Source organism: Zingiber officinale, chromosome 9B (genome assembly GCF_018446385.1).
Source record: "Zingiber officinale cultivar Zhangliang chromosome 9B, Zo_v1.1, whole genome shotgun sequence".
In the NCBI taxonomy this organism is placed as follows: Eukaryota; Viridiplantae; Streptophyta; class Magnoliopsida; order Zingiberales; family Zingiberaceae; genus Zingiber; species Zingiber officinale.
In genome coordinates, this window is record NC_056003.1 from 36,708,990 (window position 1) to 36,726,016 (window position 17,027).

Genomic DNA, 17,027 nt, shown 5'->3' on the forward strand with positions numbered 1-17,027 from the left:
CAAACAAGAATTTGTCTAGGCTTCCATTGGGCTCCATGATCGACACTACCTTGTTCTTGAACTCATCGACACCTCGTTCTGATGTTTTGGGCAATCTTTTCACAGCTATCTCCTCTTCTTGCAACCTACGCTGCAATCCTCACACTAAGCTTTAGCCTACTTAAACACAACAATGATCATTTCATCAAGCTTAGAATTCACACCTTATATACTGGACCAAATTCGCCCTCTCCAAGCTTGTTAGAAGAAGAAAAGTTATCAGTAGCCTGTACAATTGCAGCAAAGTCGAACGACGGCAGGTTTATCATTTCTTCTTCAGTTTTTTTCCGGATGGAATACTCTGTTTTCTTCCTTTTCCAAATGAAACAAGCAACAAGTGTTAGGAAAGTCAAAGTTGCCACCGAGGAAACGACTATTATCACGCCTCTGCGACTCCTGCCAGAACTACTTGACTCGATGGCTGTAAGAGGAGACGGCAAATTTAAGTGTGATTGATAATATTTCATCACCTTCATTTACGTCTGCAGCTGCAACCCTGACGAATAGATCCTGTCCGGAGCCAGAGTTGAACAGTCTGATGGTGAACCACAAGATGCACCCTCGGCCACTTCCGCTGATGTAGCGTAACAAATTTGACTTAAGGATTAAGTTTGTTTGATGATTTAGAAGTCTTTAGTCAATTCAATCTTCTTCTTTTCTGCACGTTTAGTCAACTTAGATTATGTCAATTTGAATTTTAGTGCCAAATCTAATTGATTTCACACTTAAATTTTACTTTCATGTGGAGAGGAAGACGACGTCTTAACTTAAACTCTTTATCCAACCATCAAAATCCAAAATCGCATCAGGCCACTCAAGACAAAATTGCACCAATGCAATCCACATAGTTGCGAATCGAAGCAAACTCTTATTAGAACTTGAAGACCAACTCCTGAGGCATTTAATCTCACATCCAAACACCCTTATGATTGTTACTATTCTATTTATTAGCTTCAGCAATACAATCTGATAATCCAAGTCTGACTAGTAGCATAGAAGATTTAGAGGCTAAAAATTTATCTGTAAGGAAAAATTATTTATCTATTATTCAAGATTTACAAATGAGAGTTTTTTTTTTCTCAGTTAAACATCCTCATGAGCTTTGTTATTCCAAGACAAGTCCATCTTTCATTTGTTGATAGTGTGGCATTGAAACCCCTCCTATTAGCTATCCACTTAGTTTCTAATGCAACTTATCAGCTCTAGCTACTTAAAAAAATCACTTTTTTTTAATAATTCTACCACTGGTCCATTCACATAGTAATGGATAATCTAAGGAATTATCATTTCTGGGGAAAAAAACAGTTTGGATGAAAGTGCCTTCTTTATAATCTATTATGGTCTAGCATAGCATTAGACCCCTTGCTAGCTTGAATTTCTTTCCATCTGTAAGTGACCAAGTTCTTTAGTAAACTCTAACTAAATCAAATAATATTTGTTGTTTGGGGGGATTCTACCTAATTCCCTTGCATTCCATCGCATGACTTGGGAAATTTGCATGCATCTGAGAAGTGAGAATGGTATACCTTAGGCACACCTTGGAAGTATTAAAACTAGGACTTTATTATTAGAACATGTTTATTGGCTCTTTTGGCCTAAAAAATCTCTAACTTTACACCAAGATATGGCATATTAATACAACACATTTTCAAATTATTGATCTTCATATATTGTCTACAATTGTTTGTTCAATATGTAGCAAAATAAAATAAAAATACTCAATTCACATCAACTTGGTAGTCACATTTTGATTGTGATAATTTCTATCGACCTTCTAAAATTGTGATTGATAACTGATTAGAAAATACTGCACAATGCTCATAGTTATTTAAATTAGTTTCTGATAGATCACTTGGCACCACAAAACCTGGTCTTTTAGGCTCTAGCAATTGAGTAGTTTCGTTACTCAAAGACCATACTATTGATGACATTGTAGGTCTATCTTCTGGTTGTTCTTGAACACATAAGAGTCCAATATTTATACACTTCAAAACCTCAGCAACACAAAATGCCCCCATTGATCCATCCAATGCTTCCAAAACTCTATCTTCTTTCCACAAAGTCCAAATCTGCATATAGTTGATTGACTCTTTAAAAATAAAAATAAAAAAGATAAATATGATATATAATAAGCTAAATATATATACATTATATATAGACACTTACATGATCTAGGAGGTTTAGGTGCTCTACAGAAATATAAAATCCAGCATTCTTTTTACCGGTAATGATTTCAAGTATTAATACTCCAAAACTAAAAACATCTGATTTCACTGAATAAGCTCCATTTTTGACGTATTCTGGAGACATATACCCACTGTAGAAGTAAAGATGAAGAAGAATTAGTTTTTTATATGAATCAATTACATTATACATAAATATAAAAGTTAAGATTTACATACTATGTTCCAACCACTCTCCTTGTTCTTCTTATTGTTTCATTTCCATTAAATATTTTTGCCAGACCAAAATCTGATATTTTTGGATTCATATTCTCATCCAGAAGAATATTGCTTGCTTTCAAATCTCTATGAATGATTCTTAGTAAGGAATCATGATGAAGATAGAGAAGACCTCGAGCAATGCCAAGAATTATATTGTAACGCAATTTCCAATCTAATGATCTAGCTTTGACTTTATCTGAGCATCAATGTATATGTAGTGTTGGTATAAATTTCAAAAACAAGAGTAGAAGTTCACATCACTAACATAAATATGAATTTACCAAACAAGAATTTGTCTAGGCTTCCATTGGGCATGAATTGATAGATCAACATCCTCTCCCTTGTTTCAATGCAATAGCCAAGAAGTCGAACAAGATTTCGATGTTGTAGCTCCGCAATCGACACAACCTCGTTCTTGAATTCATCGGCACCTTGTTCTGATGTTTTGGACAATCTTTTTACAGCTATTTCCTGCTCTTTCAACCAACCCTGCAATCGTCATAGTAAACTTTAGCATACTTAAACATAACAATGATCCACATCGAGATTTATCAAGCTTAGAGTATACACCTTATATACGGGACCAAATCCGCCCTCTCCGAGCTTGTTAGAGGAAGAAAAGTTATCAGTAGCCCGTACAATTGCAGCAAAGTCGAACGAGGGCAGGTTTATCGTCTCTTCTTCAGTTTCTCTCCGGATAGAATACTCTGTTTTGACATATTCAAATAACAATCGCAATGTGTGAATAGTCAATGCTGAAAAGGATGAATTGTCAGAGAAGAGGAAGATGAGATGATACGTTTTTTCTTCCTTTTCCAAATGAAACAACCAACAAGTGTTAGGAAAGTCAAAGTTGCCACCGAGGAAACGACTGTGATCATGCCTCTGCGACTCCGGCGAGAACCACTTGATTCCATAGCTGTATGAGGATAAGGCAAATTTAAGTGTGATTGATAATATTTCATGACTGCTATTGATAGTATTTCATCACCTTCATTTAAATCTGCAGCTGCAACCTTGACGAATAGATCTTGTCCGGATCCAGAGTAGAACAGTTTGATGTCTGTGAGCGGAGTGAACCACAATATGCACCCTCGGCCACTGCCGCTGATGTTGGCTCTCGCATAAGCCGTGCAAGAACAGTTGCTCAGGCACGAAATTTTACAGTCGTCGAGGCTTTCCGTGCTCCAGTCCACCGTCGACGCGGATGTGTCCGGCAATTTCACGTTGCTCTGCTGGATGAACCCGTCTGTTTTGTTATGGCAGTCCAACTCTGTGTTCCTCACGCAGCCACCGGAGGTGTTCACGATGCGCTCCCAGTCGTTTCGATTCCGGGGATGAAAGCCCTGCAGACACTTGCACGGCGGCCAGTCGGGGTAGCAAAGGCCGTAGGGGCCGCAGAGGGAAATGGTGCGGTCGCAGGCGTCCCTCGGAAACTCCGTCCGCTTGATCCATGACTGACTTTCCTTGGTCCACAGAAGGACCTCTATGGCCCCTGACGTCGGATTGATGACCGTTTGCCTGATCAGCGAGGGATCGGGGACGGTGTAGCTGTACACCACCTGCTCGCCGTCGATCACCACGCTGTAGTCCAACATATCGGTCGACATCATCTCTGGGACGCCGCTGAAGTAGAGGCCGTTCCATAGCCCGAAGCGCAAATTCTGCTGCGTGCCCACCCACACGAATAGCTGGGGACCGTTGCGCAAGTCGATGCCAAGGGTGTAGTTCCCCTCTGCCGGGTCGCTGGTGCTCGCCCACGCCGTGAGGATGCGGTTGTGTCGGCTCGTCAGGTTCCACCCCAACTTCATGCCCGGGAGGAGCGTGTTCGTCGGGAAGTCGAAGCTCTGCCATGCGTAGCTGCTGCTGCCGAAGTCGCCGGCTTCTCGAACGACCAAGTTCCCGTTGTCGAGGAGTTGCGCCACGGGGTTAGCGAGTGACGATGAGCTGGACGACCACAAGATGGTGGAGCTGCTGTCGGAGACGACAAGCGTTCCGTTTGTAGTGAGCGAAAGGACTCCGGACCCATCGGTGATCGGGCGGTTGCGGTTGGCGACCCATACGAAGGTTTTCTGGGAGACGTTGCGGAACCACATGCCAACGTAACGGTTGCTGGATCCGGCGGGGGTAAAGAAACCCAGCTCGAAGGAGTCGGAGATCAAGATTTCTCCGGAAGCGTCGAGGAGACGCTGGCCAGAGGTTAAGGTATCGCCGGCATAGGAGAGTGAAAACAGAGCAGCCGTGAGGTTGAAGAGGATGCAGAGGAGGAACGGGATTCTTCTCGCCATGGATTCGGCTTGAATGTACATGTTTATCAATGAAAACAAAATTAATATGATCTAATTTGATGTGGAAGAATATACGGACTCGTACAGTGAAGATAAAAGGTGTGAGAAATTCAGAGGATTGACAGTTTCTTAATTCTTATCATCAAATTGAAAGTCAACCTGTCCTTGACTTTTGACTTTTGACTATTGACTATTGGCTTTCACCTTCTTCTTGACAAAATCAAACACGAGATTTCACATGCGATTTTAGTTAAAAAAAAAAAAAAAACTACCACATTTAGGTAAAAAATTTAGTGAAAATTGATTTAATCTGTTAAACCGCTCAAGTGAAGAAGGACATTTGGGAATAAAGTTAACGATGAAATGTTCTTTTAATATGTTTTAAACATGGTCCCTTTGGCCATTTTATTTTTCTGGATTTTAAAATTTTCTGGTAAAAAGTGACTTGTGAGCCTAATCACCCTTCAACCTCACAATAAGATATATATATATATATATATAAAAGTTTTTTATATATAAAAGTTTTTTTATCGATATAAATTAAGAAGTACTTGTCACGAACGGTCTAGAAATTCAACATTCCATGATTACACTTCCTATTTAGAGAAAAAAAATCCTACAAATAAGTAGTAACACCTAAGTGACAACTTTTTATTCCTCAAGAAATTCTAATATAAAAAAATGTTGAACAGAGAAATTCTAATATAAAAATGTAGAACCGTCACATTAATAGTCTCTCGACCAGCCACCATCATTGGCAATGAGGTAAAGAGGAGAAGCTCAAGTGGTAAATGTCCGGGAGGAGTCTACCGAGGCAGTGAAACCCTCTATTGAGTTTTGCCTCTCCCCCACCACCAAAGTTTATTCTAAGAAGTTACCACTAAATTATGCTCCCAAGGGTGAGAAATTCTAATATAATTATATAATTATAGTAAAAGGTGGAATCTGTCACCCCAGCAGTCCCACACAACCATCTGTAAGGAGGTAAATAGGAAAATTACAGTTGACCATATAGGATCGATGCACATGATAGGAGATGAATCACGTGACTTTAAAGACGCTTAATCTTTTTCGAATCTTAAAAGAAAGTGTGCAGCGAAAAATTAAACTAAGAAAGCGGAAGCTATGAGAAAGTGAACACAAGTATTTTTACTTAGTTCGGAGCCTTGCCGACCCTACTCCAAGATCCAGATCACTTAGACCTATCGATGGCAATCTACTAAAATCCTCTATCGATAAACTCCCGGTAGAGTAATCGAGTACACAGAATAATATGAACAAAGTGTAACACTCTACACTTTCCTTAACAATAAAACAAATAACTGTAACTTAAATTTTTATCAACACAAAAATAAAGAATTTGAAGCGCCGGTGTGTTGGTGTCGAAAGTAGCCTTCCGGTGTCGTAGGAATCTCCTTGCATCAGCGCACAAGTACAAAAGTCAGAGCAAAAGATATTCTGAGGTTGTTGTTCGAAGCTTCTTTTATAGTCAATTCCGTATTGGTGCAATTTGCACTAACAGTCCAACTCAGGTTTTGATGAATGACAAGTGAGTTAAGTTAGGTGTTGTCTTAATCTAAACTTGTTATCAAGTGTGCAGAGTTGACTAACTTAACGGGTCAAGAGAACCTAATACCAGGTGGGAAGTCCAGTTGAGATGTGTGATTCTCGAGTGGTGAAGTCCGGATGTGTGATTCTAGCAGGAGATCGGGATATGTGATTCTCGAGTGGTGAAGTCTGAATGCACGATCCCGGTAGAAAGACCTAGTGGGCCAGATTGACATCAAGAAGGTAACTTGACATTCGGTAAGTGAGGTAAGTCACTGAAGGAGAGTGACTAAGTAAGGATGCGTCCCGATTAAGGAGACAGTAGGCTCCGATCCAATTTAGGGTATACATCTCCTTTTACAAGAAATGGTGAATCCTTTGTTGGCTATTCAAATACTTTCGGACACTTCGACTTATACCCAATTATTCCGGGTGCATATCTCCATGGAGGTGTTTGCTTAAGATGTCAAAATATAAGTCTTCATGACCAAGATAACTTGAATACCTCAAGTTGAAGGAACCTTGCACTCGAATTGCATTAAGAACTTTACAGACATATCCATATATGTAGAGAATCATATGAAGACTTACAACAGGTCACTCCAATGAACTAGTTATCATAACTAGCTAGCATCCACATTTAACTCTTGACATCCCAATATCTCTAGCTAGTGAGGAACAATTGCTTGGATAAACCAAGGAGTATAACAAGTGCTAGTCTTACATAATCGATGATGGCCGAACTCATCAATTCAATGAATAGGGACTATTTCAATATATTCATAATTTCACATGTAGAGATACTCACTAGTTGTGATCCAATTACAAGTTCTTTCATACTATGAATCGTATTGAGGATATTCATTAAATGAGTTTAATATTCAATCATACACATAAAAAATATGCACTCAAACAGTGAATTTTATTTATTCAATAAATGATACAATATCTAAGATACTTACCTTAGGACACCTCTCAAATATGACATACAATCTCATTAGGACTCGTCATCATTGGATCACTCTCCTTCAGTGACTTACCTCAATTACCATTTGCAATCTCTTGACTTGCCTCTTAACCCACTAAGTCTTCTTGCCAGAATCACACATCCTGACTTCAGTCAATTGTCTAGAATCGAACATCCCGACTGAACTTAAGCCAACTGTTAGGTCTCATAGACCAAGTTGAACTTCCTGTTAGAATCGTACATCTGGACTTCAACCTAATATCTAGTCCTCTAGACTTGTCAATTCATACACACTCGATAAAGAGGTTAGATAAACATAACATCTAACTTTAATCTATTTGTCATTTATCAAAACCTAAGTTTGATCATTGGTGTTAATTGCACCAACATGACATTGCAGAGAGGACATTTTCTTCGACTTTGTCTAGATTCGACCCGTATTTATTGTAGCAATATCTACCCTGCAGTAGCCAACTGAACCATGTCCCGGTGGTGAGAAATTCTAATATAAAACAATGATTAACAAGATCAGGTAACGTCAAACCTAGGGCAACCGGCCTGACCCCATCGAAGTTTCCCACTAGCCGCCAATGTAAATTGTGAAGCATTGATGGCGGGTGGCCCAGAAGCTCAACATCCCTTGGTTGTGTGTCCCATTTGGAAGAAAAATCCCCGCAAATGCACCGTAGTTGGGAATTGAACTATAGTTGCATGGGTGACAATTAGACGTCCCTCCACTACACCATATCCTCGAAATGAGAAATTCTAATATAAAATAATAAACCCAGCTAGCCTTAGGGTTGACCGGTCCGGTCCCATAAAATTTTTCCACCGACCACCAGGATAAATTAGGAAGTGCTCGCAGCGAGCAGCATAGAAGTCCAACATCCATTGGTTGTGCCTCCATTTGGAGAAAAAATTCCCACAAATATGTCATAGTTAGGAATTGAACTGTAGGTGCTTGGGTAACAACTTGAATATCCTACCGCTACACCATAACCTCGGATTATATATATATATATATATATATATATATATAAGTTAGCTTCATTGACTAACCCTGTGTTAGCAATTCGAGTTGCAAAAATCACTTTTTGCGTTGCGGAAACCTTGAAGCTAGCCACGGATCCGTGCGAAGATATATTTAAAATTAAATCATGTACATGTTTCTACACTAGATCTACCTTAGATCTACATGAAATGAGATTATGCCTTTATTGCAAAGCCCTTCGCTTATCCCGCTCGTCCAAGAGTTGTCGGATCTCGTAGGGTGTCAAGTGTACACCCCTCTAAAAGCATCCACACGGACAAAAGGTGGAGAAGAACCACTTAGAGTGTGCTAGCACTCTTGGGTGGCTCGGCAATGAAGGAGAGGGAGAGAACAAGAGAATGAGAGGAGGAAGAAGAAGACTTCAATGATCACACAATTACTTTTCTCATCATTAAGTGGTCGGCCACCTTATGAGAGGTTATATACCTCCATGTAATACCAAGAGACATGACTCTTGGTCTCCCTCATGAGGTGACACACACTTGATATAGCCATGATGATGTGGAACATCATCATTGGCCGGCCCCCATGCCATATCACAATGAAGTGACATTTGGTCAAGTCAAACTTGACCCTTCATCTTCCCTCTCAAGTCAAGTCAAACTTGACTCATTTATCTCCCATGATTGATCAAATCTAACCACTGAAACATCCTGTGACCAATCCCTCAATTTTTTTTTTTTTTTTTTGTAACCCTCTCGACCTCTGCTATGTAGATAACTGTAGTGCAATTCCATCATAATGATTTATTTTATCCAATGTAAATAATGTCATCGCAATAGGAGTTTAAACAAAAGAACAATGAATTCTCGAATTTCTCTCTAAACAAATGAAGGACCTCTCACAATGAAATGAATATGCTCTGCACTCTTAGACGTCCGGACAGTGCCATGCGTCCATCTCGCCTTCTTGCCTACTCCGTCCACATATGTTCCGTCACATTCTGGTAGACGTCCTCACCTGTAACGTAAGCATCATGAGTCTACGAACCCAGCAAGTACAATTCGATATGAGTAATATGACATCCATGAAGTAGCAAGAATAGTAACTAGTATGCATAAACTTATCTCAAATACAGTAAACCGAAGAAAGGTATGATATGTAAAAGTTCCTACATAGCTAATAAGGGTGAATATGTCACATATCCGATAACCATTATTAGAGCCAGTCAACAGTCCCATGAACCTAGAGGTACCTCCTAAAGAACATGCAGTCAGTCATATAGCCGAAGCTAATAATAAATTATCAGTCAAGTTTGAATAGACCCTCCCCGGAGATCATCCCGGGTCACTCATCCCCTACTGTCACCACATATGCACATACTCAACCAATTAGCCACATAGAATTTCCTATAACCATAATAAATTCCCGTCATTCATTCCTTGGTATAATCGAGTCATTCTTTCCATATTCCTTTCTATAACATTAGCATACTTCATTTAATCCATAGGCATTCATAAGAATCTTTCCAGAGTCAAATTCATGCATAACATAAGAAAACTACTAGGTAAGAACCCGACTCATGCATAATAAAATAGAGAATAGCTCACGAGAAACAAAACTAGCATGGAAAGCTTGAATCCCTTTTGGACACATGGAACACTATCTGATACCAAAACCCACAGCGAAGCTACAATAGTTAGAGGAAAACCATACCAATTCTCATACAAAGTCTCAAACACATCAGTAAAACATAAGAATAAATTCAAAATTGATCCAACATTCACTAAGTCTGTTTAGAAGAGAAAGAAGCTCAAAACCTTCACAAGAAAAATCAGTACACCTCAAACCGAATCAATATCTTGCTACCATCTCCAAGAGAGACCAATCAAAATCCCAAGTTGACACAAAAGAACAAAACCAGCCCGAATTAGCTCCAACATTAAAGAACTTCAACATTAAACGGCCAAATGCATAAGAACCAATATCTACTCCAAATCTTTCCTATATACCCGTGCTATCTCAAGGAAAGAACCTGAGCAACATCATTAGACCAAAATATGTCCAGTATTTCAAAACCCACCAGAAGCAATAAGAACGTCGTCATACATAGCTTAATTAACAAAGGAATTGTCTCCAACTACAAGGCAATAAGAATAAGCATAACATCATCATTCAAAACCTAATCTATCAATAAATCTGGTCCAGAATTTCGGAAGCACTAAAGAGACGCAAGGACCTCATCGATCACAGCTTAGTTTACCCAACAATCCATTAAGAATTTCAGAGGTTTATTACAGTGTTGACAGAACCAAGGGTCGAATTCACCATGAATCAAAACACAAAACAGAATTAGAATGCACCTTCATTTCTGTGCCTAGAAATCCCTGATCAAAACACAACCTCAGAATCAATTCGGAAACCCAAGAAGGAAGCAAATCATCCTCGAAATGGACTCAAAGACCTCACAGGAACCAAAAGCCAACTTCAGAACTCCACAGAAAATCAACACGCAACTTATATCTCTATTTAACCTCTCAGCTAGGCAATCAAATAAACAGGTAGCATTCAGAGAGCTCGCATCAACAACGACATGGAGATAATCGGATCCAACCCATTAACAGCCAATTCGAAAATCCGAACTTAACAAATACTTGTAATCACCATAGCAGATATATTAAAATCTGTTGAATCAAGTCCGGAAAACAAACTTAACTAATCATAGAGGCAGATCAGCCCGTATTAGATCCAACACAGCAATGCTACACATGAAATCCAACAGACATGACAAGAAACCAAAACGATACAAGTGACCGCAAAGCATCCAATGTCCACTGAGTTCATCTGTAATCCTACGAGCAGGAACAAAGGGAGAACCCGAAAGAAACCATCGAACCATAATAAACACATTACTTCTATCACAAAAGCTCCATGCCATCGTAACAGAGAAAACTTGGAAGATGAAATCGAGTTAGCGCCAAAACCCCCAAATCTGCAGCATCTCAACCTCACAAAACCGAAAACATGCCACATCGAATCCCATCATAAGCTCAAATCCTTGCGGAACTCCAAACAAGGCCACCGTCCGACACGAATGCCTCCAAAAACAAACACAAATCTAAAGCAAAGCCTCAAGAGGATACCCACCGAACCAGGACAACATAGAAACCTTGAGTTGAGTCAGGAGTATCACAGAATAAAATCGATTCGCGAGACATTCAATAGAACAAACCACATCGTTAAGGACTCAACATCTCCTAGGTTTCCATTCCATACCTCACAGATCTCACGTTAACATAGGGAATGAACTTGCCTTCCTTTCCTCATTCCTCTGTCGGAGACCTCGCCCTAGATGTAACCGTGCCGCCGGTGAGGTGGTCGAAGGACTCCACGTCCGCTCGCAACTCCCTCGCGGGCTCACCGAGATAGTGTCGTGCTTGATCGAGAACCTGAGCTCGGTGGAGAGCCGATCGACACCAGCGAAGGTGAAGAGGAGAGGTGGAATCGGCGATTCGGGCGAAACCATCCGGAATCGGGGAGGGATCTTCTGGACCGCATTTCTCTGGTCCGCCCCTGGACCACATGGGGATATAAAATCTCCCTCACGTGTAAAACACGTGCACGCACCCACTCGAAAAACAGCCCTAACCTCTCTCTCGCCCTCCAGCGTCGCTCCAGCGCCGAAGCCCCAGCCCCGTCGCCTCCCTCCCTCCCTCCAGCGCCGAAGACCTAGCCCCGTCGCCTCCCTCCCTCCCTCCAGCGCCGAAGCCCTAGCTCCGTCGCCTCCCTCCAGCGCCGAAGCCCTAGCCCCGTTGCCTCCCTCCCCCGACCTCGAGCGCCGACCTCCATCGCGACGACCTCCAGCGCCGACCTCCATCGCGACGACCTCCAGCGGCCTCCAGCATCGCGGCGACCTCCCTCCTGCGGCCTCCAGCGACCTTCGCGCCCTCCAGCCCCCGCGACGACCTCCAACGGCCCCCTCCAACGACCTCCGCAACATCCAGTGCATCGCCGACATCCCTCCCGCTGCCTCCACCTTCAGTGCATCCCTACAAAGTGTTCCTAATTTCCCCAACGTACACATCAATTCTTACAAAGTGTTCCTATTTACCCCATTTATCAGTTTATTCTTACAAATTGAATCAACTTAGACTTGAACAATCACCAACTGACATTATGGTTTCTTACCTTGCATGTTCTACGCTAGTAGTGTTTCACAAGCAGTCGCATGTGCATCTACATGCATCTTTTAGCAATTGTTCAATTTGGATCCATGCTTTCCCCTTGCATTTATTTTCCTAGCTGTTTTGAGAGACTTTTCCTAGTTGATGTTGAAAAACTTTTCATTTATTCTTGTTTGTGATGTTTAAACTTGTCATTTATTTTGAGTTTGAGTTGCTGTTACCAAATCCTTTGAATTATAGTTGATTTAGTTAAAGGGTGTTGGCTTTGGGGATTTTGTTGGATTCTTGATGTTTATATGATCTGTGGAGCAGGATGTTTAAGTTTCTTAGTTTGTAAAAGCAATGCATGCTTTAATGAATTAAACTCATGATATGTTGACATGGGCAACAGTTAGTAAGTGTTCTATTTTATATAGGAATGTGTTCTATTGATCTCTATTAGGATTTAATTTCCAAATCTGAATTTTTGTGAAGTATGTTCATAAGTTCTTATTTATGCTACTGATCATTCTCAAAAGAAATCCTTTAAACTATAGTTGATTTAATTAAAGCTATTACAATTCATGTTAGATGCCCCCTTGAGTTGCTATTTTTTAAATGTCTTATTTTGATTATCTGATTCATAGGTAGTTTTGATTATCAAATTAAATATCTTAATGTGATTATATAATTTATGTCTTATTTTTTGCATGGTAGTGTTGTTCAATGCTGCCGTTGCCACCATTAAGACTAAAAGAACCGTCCAATTTGTTGATTGGTGAGCAACCTGGCATTTTTTTTTTTCATTTGCAAGGTTTGATATCTTGTGTGCTTTTGATTGATTACTATATCTTTGTTGCGTTTTCAAGGTGCCCTACTGGTTTCAAGTGTGGTATTAACTACCAGCCGCCCACAGTGGTGCCTGGAGGAGACCTAGCCAAGGTTCAGCGTGATGTGTGCATGATCAGCAACAACACTTCCGTTGCCGAAGTATTCTCAAGAATTGACCACAAGTTTGATCTCATGTACGCCAAGCGAGCATTTGTTCACTGGTACGTTGGTGAAGGAATGGAAGAAGGGGAGTTCTCAGAAGCACGAGAGGACTTGGCTGCACTCGAGAAGGATTACGAGGAGGTTGGCGCAGAAGGTGCAGATGAAGACGGGGAAGATCCTGAAGATTACTAAGTGATCTTGTTTCCTTAATGGGATTTGCTTTTTGTTCATCTGCTTCGGGGAATCATTGTATCTGCTTGAAGCTTTGCCATCTTTTTGTGTTGGAAATTTGGAATGTTTAAGACCGTAAACCTGAACTGTTTCAGCTATTCTGCTTACAATTTGACTCATGTCATATCGTTAATGCTATATTGTCTTTACTTTCAGGTTATGTTCACGGTTGGTGATGGACGCATGTGTGTGTTTTTTGTGGAAGATTGATGGAATGAAAATAGCATATTGAAATGCCGATGTAACGTTAGACAACAAATTGAGGCATATCTCAATAACCAAATCAAACACACATTTGACAGAGCCAAGATAACATTCAGTCATTGACACTGCCATTGCCTAAGTACCCTAAAAAAAAGTAGGGACCAATGGCAGATCCATCAAAGCATTACCAGAAACCATATTTCTCTTAAGAAATATGGCTGCTTCTCTCCAAATTTACACAGCTCAAGAAAACAATACTAAATCAAGAAACGACACTACACTGGATGTTAACAAATCACAATACTTAAAGGCTACGGACAAGTAGAGCTTCGACCAGGTCCTCCATAGTAAAAGTATTGCCCCCATTCACCATTGTTCCCATTCTGCACATTGTAGCAATTCGATTGCTCCGTGAAGGATCCGATCCTTGTTGGAGCTCTTAGATTGTTAGAACCATCAACTATCTGAATGTTCCTGAAGTAGCTCGCCTTGCTGTATCCTTCTTCAGCGAAGTGCCCACTCCCCATCTCTGTGGAAGTATGCACACCATCTGGCTCAGAGTTCACAGCCTCCCCTCCCCATTGGATCATTGACGCACTATCTGCCAGGTAGGAGAAGAGAAAGGAAGGCCAGTAGCCAAGCACATAGTCCCTCCCAAATTGCATCCACCAGTGCCCCTCCTTAGGATCCTGTCAGTGCCATTATTCATAATGGTAAAGAAAAATGTTATCAATTATAAAGAAAAAGATCTGCAGAGCTTTTGCATTTGGTGTTTGTGCATGATGAAACAAACAAGAGTGGTTGAGATTCTCCAGCTTGGTTTATTATTATACTAGAATTTGCATGTTAACTGAAACTGAACCTTCCAAACAAGTATGCTTATATCGTATTGTGATCCGTCATAGTTCGAAATTGGGTAGATTGGCACCCATCGCAATCTCATTGTTTATTTTAATGAAACCAGAACACAGTAGGTTGTAGCAGCCAGTTGCTTGGTATGCATCACTCTGAAATTTTACATAAAAAACTAATAATCAACTAAGCAAGTACCAAAAAACAAAAAACAACCATGAAACCAATTCTTTTGATATTAATCTAAGAAATGGTACAATGAAATGAAGAATATCTCAGTAAGTGCATCTCCTTTACTAATAATAAACTGCAAAGATAAAACAGGATAACAAAACTAGTGGAGATTGAACTCACAGTCCAATAAGTAAAAAGCCTTGTGTAATTGTCCCCATACAGATCTGGGCTGACCTGATATTGAAACACTAGAATAAGTTAATGCAAGCATTGATCCTAAGAGAATGGTTGAGAAGATTAGGATGATCAAATTTGAAGAACAGAAGTATACCTGCCAACCAACTTCAATGCTGTTAAGATCCTCCCCGAAAGAGCCCCCTAATATCCAGAGCTGAGAGAGACTGAACTCATTGAATTCCTGGACCTTTGGCTGCCAGACATTAATTGTTGCTTTTGCTCCATAGTATTTCTCACCCTCAGCATAAGCAATTGCATGCTACTCGAAGAACCAATCAAGCAACAAAAAGAAATTTTCCAACTATTACAAACAGACACATTACTTAAAGAGGCTGCTTCAATTATAACACATCAGATATATGTTCATTTGAAGCATGATACCTGATGGCCATTTTTTGCATGTCTTTCCTTGTACATGAACAACACTACCATGCAAAAAATAAGACATAAATTATATAATCAAATTAAGATATTTAATTTGATAATCAAAACTACCTATGAATCAGATAATCAAAATAAGACATTTAAAAAATAGCAACTCAAGGGGCATCTAACATGAATTGTAATAGCTTTAACTAAATCAACTATAGTTTAAATGATTTCTTTTGAGAATGATCAGTAGCATAAATAAGAACTTATGAACATACTTCACAAAAATTCAGATTTGGAAATTAAATCCTAATAGAGATCAATAGAACACATTCCTATATAAAATAGAACACTTACTAACTGTTGCCCATGTCAACATATCATGAGTTTAATTCATTAAAGCATGCATTGCTTTTACAAACTAAGAAACTTAAACATCCTGCTCCACAGATCATATAAACATCAAGAATCCAACAAAATCCCCAAAGTCAACACCCTTTAACTAAATCAACTATAGTTCAAAGGATTTGGTAACAGCAACTCAAACTCAAAATAAATGACAAGTTTAAACATCACAAACAAGAATAAATGAAAAGTTTTTCAACATCAACTAGGAAAAGTCTCTCAAAACAGCTAGGAAAATAAATGCAAGGGGAAAGCATGGATCCAAATTGAACAATTGCTAAAAGATGCATGTAGATGCACATGCGACTGCTTGTGAAACACTACTAGCGTAGAACATGCAAGGTAAGAAACCATAATATCAGTTGGTGATTGTTCAAGTCTAAGTTGATTCAATTTGTAAGAATAAACTGATAAATGGGACAAATAGGAACACTTTGTAAGAATTGATGTGTACGTTGGGGAAATTAGGAACACTTTGTAGGGATGCACTGGAGGTGGAGGCAGCGGGAGGGAGGTCGGCGATGCACTGGATGTTGCGGAGGTCGTTGGAGGGGGCCGTTGGAGGTCGTCGCGGGGGCTGGAGGGCGCGAAGGTCGCTGGAGGCCGCAGGAGGGAGGTCGCTGCGATGCTGGAGGCCGCTGGAGGTCGTCGCGATGGAGGTCGGCGCTGGAGGTCGTCGCGATGGAGGTCGGCGCTCGAGGTCGGGGGAGGGAGGCAACGGGGCTAAGGCTTCGGCGCTGGAGGGAGGCGACGGAGCTAGGGCTTCGGCGCTGGAGGGAGGGAGGGAGGCGACGGGGCTAGGTCTTCGGCGCTGGAGGGAGGGAGGGAGGCGACGGGGCTGGGGCTTCGGTGCTGGAGCGACGCTGGAGGGCGAGAGAGAGGTTAGGGCTGTTTTTCGAGTGGGTGCGTGCACGTGTTTTACACGTGAGGGAGATTTTATATCCCCACTGTGGTCCAGGGGCGGACCAGAGAAATGCGGTCCAGAAGATCCTTCCTCCGGAATCGGGCGAAAGACATAGGTATAAATACCTAGGTCTTTTATTCCTAACCCCTAACCCTAAGTTAATTAAGTTAAGTAACTCCCAACCTAATTAATAGTTCTATCCCTTTAAAATATGTCAT

At 40.7% G+C, this 17,027-nt stretch overlaps 2 protein-coding genes, 1 long non-coding RNA gene and 1 pseudogene across 3 annotated transcripts; 1 reads left to right on the forward strand and 3 right to left on the reverse strand.

Moving 5' to 3' along the window:
- Window positions 1-1,686: 1,686 nt before the first annotated feature.
- Window positions 1,687-4,784, reverse strand: LOC122025604 (G-type lectin S-receptor-like serine/threonine-protein kinase At4g27290). The gene is made up of 7 exons (XM_042584439.1): window positions 3,475-4,784; window positions 3,283-3,402; window positions 3,054-3,190; window positions 2,765-2,972; window positions 2,442-2,679; window positions 2,206-2,356; window positions 1,687-2,108 (listed from the first exon to the last, which is right to left on the reverse strand). The coding sequence occupies exons 1-7, from the start codon at window positions 4,769-4,771 to the stop codon at window positions 1,803-1,805; spliced, it is 2,457 nt and encodes an 818-aa protein (XP_042440373.1). The 5' UTR covers window positions 4,772-4,784; the 3' UTR covers window positions 1,687-1,802.
- Window positions 4,785-9,060: 4,276 nt separating this feature from the next.
- On the reverse strand, window positions 9,061-11,849 carry LOC122023758. Its single transcript, XR_006123226.1, has 2 exons — window positions 11,554-11,849; window positions 9,061-9,297 (listed from the first exon to the last, which is right to left on the reverse strand). It is a non-coding gene; the product is annotated as an uncharacterized LOC122023758 (long non-coding RNA).
- Window positions 11,850-12,841: 992 nt separating this feature from the next.
- On the forward strand, window positions 12,842-13,771 carry LOC122022934 (tubulin alpha-3 chain-like). Its single transcript, XM_042581038.1, has 3 exons — window positions 12,842-12,851; window positions 13,158-13,218; window positions 13,310-13,771. The coding sequence occupies exons 1-3, from the start codon at window positions 12,842-12,844 to the stop codon at window positions 13,623-13,625; spliced, it is 387 nt and encodes a 128-aa protein (XP_042436972.1). The 3' UTR covers window positions 13,626-13,771.
- Window positions 13,772-13,939: 168 nt separating this feature from the next.
- LOC122023757 lies at window positions 13,940-16,807 on the reverse strand (annotated as a pseudogene).
- Window positions 16,808-17,027: the final 220 nt, after the last annotated feature.

What these genes read in the sequence shown, in the direction of transcription:
- LOC122025604 (XM_042584439.1), bottom strand. Translation starts at nt 4,771, where the DNA reads ATGGCGAGAAGAATCCCGTTCCTCCTCTGCATCCTCTTCAACCTCACG. An exon ending in TTGGAAAAGGAAGAAAAAAC is followed by an intron (nt 3,191 to 3,282) that starts GTATCATCTCAT and finishes ATGTCAAAACAG; the next exon opens with AGTATTCTATCCGGAGAGAA. An exon ending in ACCTAAACCTCCTAGATCAT is followed by an intron (nt 2,109 to 2,205) that starts GTAAGTGTCTAT and finishes AACTATATGCAG; the next exon opens with ATTTGGACTTTGTGGAAAGA.
- LOC122022934 (XM_042581038.1), top strand. An exon ending in ACCGTCCAATTTGTTGATTG is followed by an intron (nt 13,219 to 13,309) that starts GTGAGCAACCTG and finishes TGCGTTTTCAAG; the next exon opens with GTGCCCTACTGGTTTCAAGT.